This window comes from Nicotiana tabacum, chromosome 19, assembly GCF_000715075.1.
Source record: "Nicotiana tabacum cultivar K326 chromosome 19, ASM71507v2, whole genome shotgun sequence".
Lineage (NCBI taxonomy): Eukaryota > Viridiplantae > Streptophyta > Magnoliopsida > Solanales > Solanaceae > Nicotiana > Nicotiana tabacum.
Genome location: NC_134098.1, coordinates 107,441,123 through 107,454,347, shown reverse-complemented (window position 1 = coordinate 107,454,347; position 13,225 = coordinate 107,441,123). Strand labels below are relative to the sequence as shown.

The 13,225-nt window shown below is 36.7% G+C and overlaps 1 protein-coding gene across 1 annotated transcript; it reads left to right on the top strand.

Moving 5' to 3' along the window:
• Positions 1-3,691: 3,691 nt before the first annotated feature.
• Positions 3,692-6,609, top strand: LOC107821725 (uncharacterized). Its single transcript, XM_016648179.2, has 2 exons — positions 3,692-4,082; positions 5,485-6,609. The coding sequence occupies exons 1-2, from the start codon at positions 4,029-4,031 to the stop codon at positions 6,187-6,189; spliced, it is 759 nt and encodes a 252-aa protein (XP_016503665.1). The 5' UTR covers positions 3,692-4,028; the 3' UTR covers positions 6,190-6,609.
• The last annotated feature ends 6,616 nt before the right edge of the window (positions 6,610-13,225 follow it).

Genomic DNA, 13,225 nt, shown 5'->3' with positions numbered 1-13,225 from the left:
ATCTTTACCCTTTTGGGTTTAGGAACTTGCACTTTTGCCAAACACCCCCACACTTAAAATAATTCAAGTTGGGCTTCCTTCCTTTCCATTTTTCATATGAAATGGATTGTGTTTTGCTATGGGGCACTCGATTTAATATTCGATTAGCCGTAAGAATGGCTTCCCCCCACAAGTTCTGTGGCAAACCAGAACTTATTAACAACGCGTTCATCATCTCCTTTAATGTGCGATTCTTTATTTCCGCAATCCCATTAGATTGGGGCGTGTAAGGGGCTGTTGTTTGATGAATAATTCCATATTCTAAACATATTTTTTCAAAAGGAGATTCATATTCACCACCCCTATCACTTCTTATCATTTTTACTTTCTTGTTAAGTTGCGTTTCAACTTCATTTTTGTATTGCCTGAATGCGTCTATTGCTTCATCTTTACTATTCAGTAAGTAAACATAGCAATATCGAGTACCATCGTCAATAAAAGTTATGAAATACTTCTTTCCACCGCAAGATGGTATTGACTTCATGTCACAAATATCTGTGTGAATTAAGTCTAAAGGATTTGAATTCCTTTCAACTGACTTATAAGGATGTTTAACATACTTAGATTCCACACATGTTTGACATTTTGATTTTTCGCATTCAAACTTAGGCAGTACTTCCAAGTTAATCATTTTTCGCAAGGTTTTATAATTGACATGACCCAAACGTACATGCCATAAATCATTTGACTCAAGTAAGTAAGAAGAAGCTGAAATATTATTATTGTTTTCCACAACTATTACATTTAGATTGAAAAGACCCTCGGTGAGGTAACCTTTTCTTATAAATATTTCATTCTTACTTATGACAACCTTGTTGGACACAAAAACGTACTTAAAACCGTGCTTAACAAGAAGTCCAGTAGAGACTAAATTCTTTCTCATTTCGGGAATATGAAGGACATTGTTCAAAGTCATGACCTTGCCAGAAGTCATTTTCAGAAATAACTTCCCATATCCTTCAACTTTTGCTGTTGAAGCATTTTCCATATAAACTGTCTCTCCGGGTCCAGCAGGAGCATAAGTAGCAAAAGCTTCTCTAACTGCAAAAACATGGCGAGTGGCTCCTGAATCAAACCACCATAGTTTAGGATTTTCCACCAAGTTACATTAAGAAAGCATGGCATACAAGTTATCAACATCATCATGCTTTACTACCATGTTTGCTTGACCCCTTTTCTTGTCTTTCTTCGGAGCACGACACTCCGTAGATTTGTATCCGATTTTTCCACAATTGTAGCAGTTTTCACTGAACCGCTTCTTGCTTGGGTTCTATTTCGGACCAGAAGCCTTCTTTCTCTTTTTGTTATCTTCAATAATATTTGCTCCCATTATTGTTGAATTTCTACGGCCTCTTCTTTCAGCAGCTTTATTGTCCTCTTCGATTCTCAACCGAACAATGAGATCTTCAAGGGACATTTCCTTTCGTTTGTGTTTCAAATAATTTTTGAAGTCCTTCCACAACGGAGACAACTTCTCAATCATTACTGCTACTTGGAATGCTTCATTGATGACAAGACCTTCAGCAAGTAGATCATGAATAATCACTTGCAATTCCTAAACTTGGGTAATAACAGACTTGCTATCTACCATTTTGTAGTCCAAAAATTTTGCGGCAATGAATTTCTTCATCCCGGCATCTTCAGTTTTATATTTTTTTTCAAGCGCATTCCATAATTCTTTTGACGTCTCCACGCTACTGTATACATTATACAGATTATCATCCAGTCCTCTAAGAATATAATTCTTGCATAAAAAATCAGAATGCTTCCACGCTTCAATCACGATAAAGCGTTCATTCTCTGGAGTTTTATCTGGCAGATCAGGAACATCTTCCTTGACGGACTTCTGTATACATAACGTAGTTAAGTAGAAGAACATCTTCTGCTGCCAGCGCTTGAAATCAATCCCGAAAAATTTTTCGGGTTTTTCTGCCGGTGCCAACGCCGGTGTTCAGCTTGTCGATGCGTTGGCAATCACCGTCGGAACAGCTTAGTTTTCGCTTTCAGTCGTCATTTTTTCTGTAAAAGAATGACACAAACAAACGTTTAATAAACGTTTTCAAACTGGAGTAAAAATCATGTAGATTTTAATCTCCAACAAAACGCCACGAAGGCTTTACTCTCCAAAACGAGAGTACACAAAACCACAAAGGTTTTAGTTTGCAGAATAATAAGAATAACACAAATACAGTAATAAATATTAAATTCCTTAAGATTGTTAGTCCCGCCTATATTGCTGTATTTATAAATAATAATTCTGTAAAATATAAGTTATCGTAATGAAACAGTAATTAATTCGAGCCCACTGAATTCACAGTGTTTTCTTAAGGAATTTAATCCCCTCCTAGTACCCAAGGTTATGGATTATTTCCTCCCAGGATAGAACGAATCACACACTGGTGTAGCGGTACTTCAAACCCCAGTGTTTCAGCGAACACAGAGTTCGGTAGCAAATCACACTTACAATTGCTTTGTTTGAAGTTAAAACAATGCAGAACAAAGGAGTAGAAACTCAAAAAATCGTATGGAAATGCTGAGAGGAAGGAGTGCAATGTATAGCCAAAGTTGAGCGTTTTCAGTTTTTGGTTGTGCGCCTTTCTTCAACAGCTGCTGCACATATTTATAGCAGTCAGCTTTGAAGATGAACGACCCTCCACCCTCCATTGTGGAGCATGCAATAGCTTGTTTGTGGAGCAAGCACTTGGTCATGGTGGGAAGAGCATTAAGCGGTTGCTATTGCAGGTGTTGGTTAATACACGAATTGGAACATATCCGTTACAAATGCGGATAATCTTACGTTAATATTTACTATTAACAAATAAATTTGGTCTAAAAAATTAATCAATCATTTGACCAGATCCGAAGTCGGAGCAGGAGCCGGAGCCGAGCGAGCGACGACGACGACGCCGCGAGGCTTGCTTTCTTCTTAACTCTTTAAGAGCTACAAGAAGAGCAATTATATATATACCCACCAAAAATCTTTTTCTTTTCCAATGTGGGACAATGTCTCATTGTCAAGAGGGAGAAACTTAAAATTTTACTCAAAAATTTTATTTTTTCCTCCATTTCCCATTCACCCTCGTTTTAAGACTATTTCATCTTAAATAAAAAAACCTCAACAGATATATCGTTGCTAGCCTGTTTGGCCAAGCTTTTGTGAAATTAAAAGTATTGTTTGTCTTAAGAAAATAATTATTTTAGAGAGTTAATTTGAGTACTCGTTGAAGTAATCTTCTTTCAGGCCTAAGTTTATAACCTTATCTTGGAATCAAGAGCAGGTGTAGAAAAAATATTTTTTAGGAAAAAACTATCTTTATCAAAATTTTGAATTTTTCAAACTGTTCCTTCTTAAGTTACCACATTTATCTCTCATAATAAAGATTTAGACTTGTATATCTATTTAAATAATTTTAATTAGAAAGTAAATTTTTACATATATATTTCTGTAATTTGACAATCAAGTATTTCTTTGAAAGATTAAGAAATCATACACTATATCTGTACACTGACACTCAAAACGATTTTGTTCAAACACAACCAGCTGCTACTCTTCCAAGAGCTTAATCTGAAATTCCATTTTTTTTTTTAAATAATCATTTTAATCTTAACATAAATAGATTTCGGAAGATAAGCCAAACAGAAAATCTAGTTGGCCAAAGGGGGGATTCCTCAAGATGCGGGTAAATTGGCATTAAACCACGGTTTTTCCTCGTTTATCACAAATTTTCAAGACTCTAAAACTCCCTTATATCGCACAAGTGATATAAGCGTCCGTAAATATCTCTCCTACAAACAAATTAAAGCATAACAAAACATATACCTCTCAAAAGAAAATAGAGTATCATGAAATACACAGCAAACGTCCTTTTACAACAAGGAAAAAGAGAAGAAACCCACCTAGAGAAAGATTAAGGAGGTGATTAAAGAAAAACCTGCGATTAGCTTCTTCTTAATTTATTTGTTTCCTCATTGAAACGCCAATTAGAAGAATGGAATGGTCCCCAAAATATGCTGCAAATGCATATCTTGACACCCTCAAGTTGGTAAGTCTTCCTTTTATATATATATATATAGAGGTCTCTTGCTTTTTTCCTCCTTCTGTTTCCCTTTTTCCATTTCCATATTTGAGCACCATGCTGCGCATTATAAATAAATTGCATCATGATCACCTCCATTATAATTAATTTCCCCTAGATGATTTATTTTTTTGTTGGCTTGTTCTGCTGTTGTGGTATATAAATTCTTCAATTTTAACGAACAAAATCCGTGATTCCTGAAACATATAAATAGGTAGTTGAGGGTTCAGGCTTGACATATTACTCGTGATATTTATCTTTACTGCATTCTTGATTATGATGCAAACAAATATATAGAAGCATATACTCTATCTTAAGAGAGAGATATTTTCTCATAAAAAAGAAAATATGTTCCGATCGTAAACACCTTAGATAAAGCATTGATAATAACCATCTGACATTGGCAGTATCTTTTACAATATTTAAAATATGATCCTAAAGGAAACATTTTCGAATTCACGTAATTAAATAGAGGATACATTCTTCAATCTCCTTCTCTTTTTCTTTTTAAAATAAATTACCTTGAATAGGTGAGGGTTTAATTTGCTTAACCCTTTTCAGCTTATTAACTAAAATAGAAGAGAAATACACGTGATTAGCCTCATAACGTCCATAGTGAATCACATGAGGTCTTTTTGATATCTAAGCTTTCACAAAAAGGATAAACTGCACATGATCTACTATAATCTCATGAGAAAGTTCTGTAATTTCTTTAAATATCCTTGGAGATTGTAGTTTTTGACCACCATGCAATTCTGCTACCATGTTCCCTATCTATAATGAGACGATATATATAAGGTTCTTTTTTTTTTTTATATGTGAATACCAAACAAAAGGTAAATAAAGAGTGAGTTTTAAGGTGTAAAATTTTGAAAAATGTATTTTTTTTTTGCTGCTCCTAAAAATAATAGTTGAAAATACAGTTTTTTTTTTGTATATATCTGAATTATATACAAAAAATATACACATTATATTTTTTTTTAGCTGCTCCTAAAAATAATAGTTGAAAATACAGTTTTTTTTGTATATATCTGAACTATATACAAAAAATATACACATTGTATTTTTTTTTTTAGCTGCTCCTAAAAATAATAGTTGAAAATACATTTTTTTTTGTATATATCTGAATTATATACAAAAAATATACACAATTTGTTTCAGTCAACCGACCTGCTTTGCCCTAAAATTTGACTAATCAGATCATTTATTTACAATATAACTACACATTGAGAAACAAGGCAGACAACCTGCGTTATAACAAGTTAAACAACATTGATAGTGATAAAAAGTTTTCCTAATATTTTTTACAGTGTATATATAAGTTGAATCCATAACTGTCTATCCCTTTACCATATGCATTCTTCTGCAGTGTAGCAAACACAAGCAGATGTGCAATTCATGCGGAACACAAGAACCAGAGTGCAACGAATTCATATCAGCCTTAGCAGCTGGCATGAGCGCCAAGTTAATAGTAGAAGTCACAACCGAAGGATCTCCATCAACTGTGGCCTTAGCAGCAGCAGCTCGGCAAACAGGAGGCAAATTAGTGTGCATTATTCCAGAGCCAAAACTCGACAAAACACAAAAAGTAATTCAAGAAACAGGGCTAAATGACATGGTAGAGTTCAAAACAGGAGACCCTGTTGAGGTCTTGCATAATTACGAGAACATCGATTTCTCGTTAGTCGATCGAAAGACGAATGATTATGACATGTTAATGGAAAAGCTTGACGTTAATCCTAAAAGATCAGTGGTTGTTACAAATAACGTAGAAGGGAGAAAAGGGATGATGGGAGGAAAATTGAAGAAAATGGAGAATAAGGCTAAGGTAAGGTCACTGCAGCATCCTATTGGTAAAGGATTAGAGGTTACTATGATTGGGAAAAGCACAGAGTTTGGTAAGAAAGAGAGAATTAGCAAATCAGGATGTTATGCTCATCTGATTAGAGGAGAGAAAAAGAATGGACATCATGTAGTGAAGAAGAGTAGTGATAAAAGCAAATGGGTTTTTGTGGTTGATGAAAAAAGTGGAGAAGAGCATATATATAGGATGCCAAAATCATCTGGACCTTGAGTAATTGGAATAATTCTAATTACATGGTTAATTCTTTGAAGCTTTTCTTGGTTTCTATAAGAGAAATGAGAATATTTGTAGGTTTCTGGATTTCGAATGAATGAAGCATGTGATCCGTTGGAAGCATGAATTTCCAAATGAAGAGAGGAGAAATATGAATGTAGGTGAAGTTGCTCTATTTCCCTCCCTCCTCCTTTGTCTGCTTTTCATTGCTGCATCTGATGGGTGCAGAAGGAGAAGGGGAAGGTGCAGTGGAAATAATCGTTGCTTGCATTGGTTGTATTAATTAGGAGGAGATATATAGTGATTGCATTGTAAATTGTTTCTTGTTGCCATGTGATCACGCCCAACTCTAGTTCTAAAAAGGATAAGCGGTCACTGTAAATATAATCCGGTCTAAAACTCCGGAGTCGAATCCCACAGAGAACTAAGGCTTAGCTACAACTGTTCATAATCACTAAGAAGACAAGCTCGAACAATTCTTAAGTTATAAATATTAAGATTTTTATATCTAATTAACTAATAAATTAAAGTAGTAGATTAACAACTACAAATATTAAGGGTTGGAGAAAAGATTAAGAAGGTCTAGAGTTATGATTTTCCCAATTGTCGGAATCCTTCCCGCTATGTCTTCTATAATTTCGCCTAAGTTTTCTTTATCGATCATGAGTACTTTGGGTGTCGTAGTTCTCTCTCGAGCAACTACCACAATTTACTAGACATATTCTCTCGAACTACGCTAGCTGGCACTAATTTACCGCTCACTATGATCGCACCAAGGTTTCGTTATCTCTAATCCCGCCTTTAAACCCACCATATTGATCTCTCACATACGTTAGGAGTGATGTTGTTCAACAACAACCTAAATGTGTACTCTCTTTCGAGCAGTACACACTAAATAGGCACAGTCAATTGATGGCCATTCAATCAACAGCAACAAACACGTAGTTGAACAAGTAACAAAATCTAACGGCTCAATTATATAAGAACATAACAAGAATTCATCCTACAAAAGGTTCCATCAAAACCCTAGATAACAAATTAGCTATTCATAATAGTATGCAAAAGTACAATACTAGAATTCATAACCAATAATGAAAATAGGAAAACGGAAATGAAAAACTCGTAGAAGAATTCTCCGCCTTGCTCCTAGCGTGTTCTTGCCTCCTTAGGTCGAATCTCCTCTCCAATAATGTCTATCCCTTAAGAAATAGGTTCAGAACCCCTTTTATACATGTTGGGGGCATGTAGGGTCGAAACTACCAAGTCCTAGCCGAATTAGGATGAAATCCTCCCTTAGCCGTCTCGTTTGGCCTGGCGCCAACCTGGACACCGAAATTCTTTCACTTCTATGCTATTCTGCCATTGGCGTTTTGGTTGGTGTCTTGCGATAACCTGGGCACCAAAATCATACTCCCTCCAACTTCTTGTGTTTTTTAATTTACTTTGCATGCAAATCTGCCAATCACTTCAAATTGACTCCTACACATATAAACACCATTATTAAGCTCAAGTCACAAATATTTATGTCACGATCCATTTTCTGAACAAGCCGTGACCAGCACCCGATCACTAAACTTGACCGAGCGAACCATTTGCGCTTATCAAATATGTTGTAACTTCAAACTTTATATGCAACAAGGTAATACTTTAACCAAGTACTTTTAATTAATTTAAATATCTAAAATATACCAACTCCAAAACTTTATTCGTAGTAACCACTGAAATACTGCTAAGTTATTATCAAAAATAACTGAATCTTAACCCACCGACTGTGTCTATGAAGCCTCTACTGATACACTGACACACTGCTCAAAACATGAGATTTTCTGGCCAGTTCTCTAAGTAAACAAAGAAATATCTAAATAATGACGACTCAAAGGTGTACTCCACGAACAAAAGCGGAGCTCACCAATAGCACTGGAAGTTAGGGAAAGCCTAACCCGTAGCCTGCTCGCCTGTAAAACTGGTTCCTACGTTGTACCGCAGACCAACGTAGGTTCCCAAAAGAGAGCGTCAGTGTCATCCATTGTACTGAGTGAGTCTCAACGACAGTGAACGAAACTTTAATAAAATATACATTACGAGCAAAGATTCGAAATGCATGAAAAACATAAAGCTTTAAAGAACAATTCTAAAATAATTGCATAATAGCAGTTTATGAATATTCTAAAAGAAATTCTTTTCTTTTTCTTTCTTAAAAAAATACTTCACTTTATACTTCGGGAGTTCCAACTATCCTGACTTATTTCTGTCTTAGTCACCGTGTGTCGGCACGGGTTCGATCCCAACCTAATCGAATAGGCCCAATCCCTGAGGTGCCACTTGCTTCATGGTTCTCAGCACTCATGTATCATACCTTAGTCTGGCTAAGTAAATTTTCAGCAATGAGATCCTCGGTTCGTGTGCTCCCTAATTTGGCACAAGTAGTTTCAGGAAGTCAACGCCTTGATTAGGACCCTCGGCCTGGACGATGACCCCTTTCTCAGAATAGAGGATACTCTCAAATATCTTTTCTTTCTAAAGCTTCTTCTTGTGACTTTTCAAGTCTAAATCTTGTTGTTGTTTTGAATATCTACACGCAGCCTTCTTTTCCTGCCCTTGACCTCTCGTTCGTTTCCTTTTTTCTTTCAACAGATCTTTCATTGGGCTTTAGTCCCAATTCTTAATTGTCTTGCTCTTTCTTTTTTGACTTAACAAGTATTTAATGATACTCACTTTTAATAATTAATAATATAAAATTATTAATATTCCCCTAATTGTATATCCAATTATTTTCAAATAGAGAAGTAACTCAAAAGTCAATCAACAGGGGTTAAATCCGTAATAGAAGTATAATTTTTATGCACTCAAGGCAAGGTTTAAAAAATTAAAATCTATAATTAGCGTGTGTTGAAACTTTTATAGATTTGAGGAGTGTTACAATCTTCCCTCCTTAAAAACATTCGTCCTCAAATGTTGCTAGCACTACTTACTTGAACTTCTTAAGTTTTTTTAGCACTACTCACTTTCCCATGGGACTCAAAATTTTGGCTAACTCCCTAAATTTTTAAATATTTTAGCAGAATCTCCCCTGTAAATTGGACTATACAAAAAAAATATCCCTGTCACCAATACCATAACTACACCAACAACAACCAAGTATACTATAACAGGCTATTCATAGGCATCATACATATCTCATAAACTAATTACTCACACTCCGGCAAGGAGGTACCACAATAACCAACCAAAAATCTAAAGTACAACACTTCAGCAAAAGTAAATTACTTTAATAAATTAAATGTACTCTGGCATGGTACTAAATTATTTAATAACTAAATATGCTTTGACAGAAACTAAATTACCTCAACTACTAAGTATAATCTAGTAAGGACATAAGCACTTGCTAACTTGTATTTAATAAATAAAATATAAATGTCAAGCCAAACCTAGGTTCACATACCTTGTTCCTCAAATAAATAAGGATACTTCTTTCTCATATCTTCCTCGACCTCCCACGTAGCCTCTTTTAAATCATGATTACTCCACAAAACTTTTACCGATGCTATATCTTTTGTTCTCAACTTTCTTACTTGCCTATCGAGAATTTCTATAGGTACCTCTTCATAAGTCAAGCCTTCTTTAATTTCTATGGTATCGGCAGGTATTATATGCGACTCATCATGAATGTACTTTCTAAGCATAGACACATGAAAGACAGGATCAACAGAGGATAACTCAATGGGCAACGCTAGTTCATAAGCCACTTTCCCCTTCTTTTCTATAATCTCATAAGGTCTGATAAATCTAGGACTAAGTTTCCCTTTATTACCAAACATCATAACTCCTTTCATTGGTGAAACTTTCAAAAACACCTTGTCACAAACCATGAACTCTAAGTCACGATGCCTCTTGTCAGAATAGAACTTCTGACAACTCTGAGCTGTTTTCAGTCTTTCTCTAATTAGCTGAACTTTCTCTAAGGCCTCACAAACAAACTCTGTACTGATCAACGGCACCTATGTTGCATGAAACCAACCCACTAGAGACCTACATCTTCTCCCATACAACGCTTCATAAGAAGCCATACCAATACTGGACTGATAGCTGTTATTGTAAGCAAATTCTATAAGTGGCAAGCGATCATCCCAATTACCTCCAAAATCTATAACACAGGCTCGCAACATATTTTCGGGAGTCTGAATGGTCCTTTCTGCCTGACTATCGGTCTGTGGATGGAAAGCGGTGCTCAAATTGACCTTGGTACCTAATCTTTTCTTAAATGCCTGCCAAAAATGCGTCGTGAACTGATGGCCTATGTCAGATATGATTGAAACTGGAGTACCATGCAATCAGACTATTTCTTTGATGTACAACTGTGCATACTACTCTGTGGAATCTGTTGTCTTTACTGGTAGGAAATGCGCGAACTTTGTCAGTCGGTCTATAATAACCCAAATTGAATCATGCTTATGGTATGTGCGAGGCAGACCTACTATGAAATCCATATTAATAATCTCTCATTTCCAATGTGGTATCTCAATATCCTGAGCTAGGCCACCAGGCCTCTGATGCTCGGCTTTGACTTGCTGGCAATTCAAACATTTGGCCACATGATCTGCTACTTGCTTCTTCATGCCTTTTCACCAATACAACTCTTTCAAGTCTAGATACATTTTGGTAGCACCTGGGTGGATAGATTACCTCGTGCTGTGAGATTCTTCCATTATGGACTTTCTAAGACCATCTACATCAGGCACACATAACCGACCATTCAACTTCAAAACTCCATCACTTCCTAGAGTGAAAGCAGTGATTTCTTTATTTCTGACTCCTTCTTTTAACTTCACTAAGTACGGATCTTCAAAAGCAGTTATACCTCCTTCTTCGGTCTCATCCAATCTAATTCCATCAGTTGCCAATTTTTGAATTTCTCTACCCAAAGTTCGCCTTTGTACTGCAATATGGGCCAAGACACCCATTGACTTCCTACTAAGTGCATCAGCTACCACATTAGCTTTGCCGGGGTGATAAAGGATATTGGTGTCATAATCCTTCAATAGCTCAAGCCACCTTCTCTGTCTCAAATTTAATTCTTTCTGCTTGAAAATGTATTGGAAGCTTTTTTTTTATATGTAAACACTTCAGAATGCTCGCCATAAAGGTAGTGTCTCCATATCTTTAATGCAAACACCACTGCTGCAAGCTCCAAGTCATGTGTGAGGTAGTTCTTCTCATGATTCTTTAACTGCCTGGAAGCATAAGCAATAACTTTTCCATCTTTCATAAGAACACAACCAAAACTAACTCTCAAGGCATCAAAATACATTGTGAACCCACCCGAACCTATTGGCAATGTTAACACAGGTGTTGTGGTCAACCTCTTCTTTAACTCTTGAAAACTCTGCTCACAAGCGTCTGACCACTGGAACTTAACTACTTTCTGAGTCAACTTAGTTAATAGAGATGCAAGTGAGGAAAATCCCTCTATAAACCTTCTATAATAGCCAGCTAATTCCAAGAAACTCCTGATTTTGGTTGGCGTTGTTGGCCTTGGCCAGTTTTTGACTGCTTCTGTCTTCTGAGTGTCTACTTTTATGCCTTCATTGGATTCCACGTGGCCTAAGAATGCCACTGACTGCAACCAGAACTCGCATTTTGAAAACTTGGCATAAAGCTCATTCTTCTTCAAGATTTGCAAGGCTATCCTAAGGTGTTCGGCATGCTCATCCTTGCTCTTAGAGTATACCAAAATATCGTCTATAAATACGATAATAAAGGTATCAAGGAATGGATTGAAAACTATGTTCATGAGCTCAATGAATGCAGCTGGAGCATTTGTCAATCCGAAGGACATTACTAGAAATTCATAGTGCCTGTAGCGAGTTCTAAAGGCTGTTCTAGATATATCCTCTTCTTTGATTCTCAATTGATGGTACCCCGACCTCAAGTCTATCTTTGAAAAGTACTTTGCACCCTGAAGTTGATCAAATAAATCATCAATTCTTAGCAGTGAGTACTTGTTCTTAATGGTAACTTTATTCAACTGTCGATAGTCAACGCACATTCTGAGAGACCCATCTTTCTTCTTGACAAACAGGAACGGGGCACCCCACGGTGAAACACTCGGCCTGATGAAACCCTTTTCAAGAAGGTCTTTCAACTGTTCTCTCAACTCATTAAGTTTTGCTGGAGCCATCCTATAAGGAGGTATAGATATGGGCTGAGTGTCTAGCATGAGATCGATGCCAAAGTTTATGATTCTTTCAGGAGGAAGTCCGCGAAGGTCATCTGGGAAAACTTCAGGAAATTCTCTAACAACTGGCACAGACTGAAGAGTTGGTGGTTCTGATTCTTCATTAATGATGTGAGCCAAATAGGCAAGACTCCCCTTGCCGATCATTTGTTGTGCCTTAAGGTAATAAGTAAACTTACCTACAAGCGATGCTAAACTAGCCTTCCACTTTAAGACTTCTTCATTTGGAAATTGGAACCTGACTATCTTGGCACGACAATCTAACATGGCATAGCAGGATGACAACCAATCCATACCTATGATCACATCGAAATCCACCATTTCTAACTCTATGAGATTGGCCTCGGTGATGCGACCTTAGACTGAAACTATACAACCTCTATAGACTATTGTGGCTTTCACTGACTCACCAGTTAGAGTAGATACTAGGAATGACTCACTAAGTTGTTCAAGTTCTAGCCCGAGGTTAATTGCAAAGTATGGAGTCACGTACGAAAACGTTTAACCTGGATCAATTATGGCATAAGCATTATGTGAGCAGACTAGAAGTATACCTGTAATAACTTCTGCAGATGTCTCTGCACTCTGACGATCAAGTGTAGCAAACAAACGGGGTTGTCACCCTCCCTGAGTAACTCGATCTGCACCTCTGTCTGCTCCATGCCCGGCCTGATTATGAGAACCACGATCCTGAGGTGGTGCAACTATAGTAGTAGAGGAACTAGAAGGACGAGTTGATCCCCCACTGAAATTACGTCGCAACTTTGGGCAGTTGGCCTTTATATGACCAATGTCTCC

Excerpts from the sequence above, each read along its gene's own strand:
- LOC107821725 (XM_016648179.2), top strand. The coding sequence starts at position 4,029 with ATGGAATGGTCCCCAAAATATGCTGCAAATGCATATCTTGACACCCTC. Across the intron at positions 4,083-5,484 it reads ATCTTGACACCCTCAAGTTG|TGTAGCAAACACAAGCAGAT; the intron begins GTAAGTCTTCCT and ends ATTCTTCTGCAG.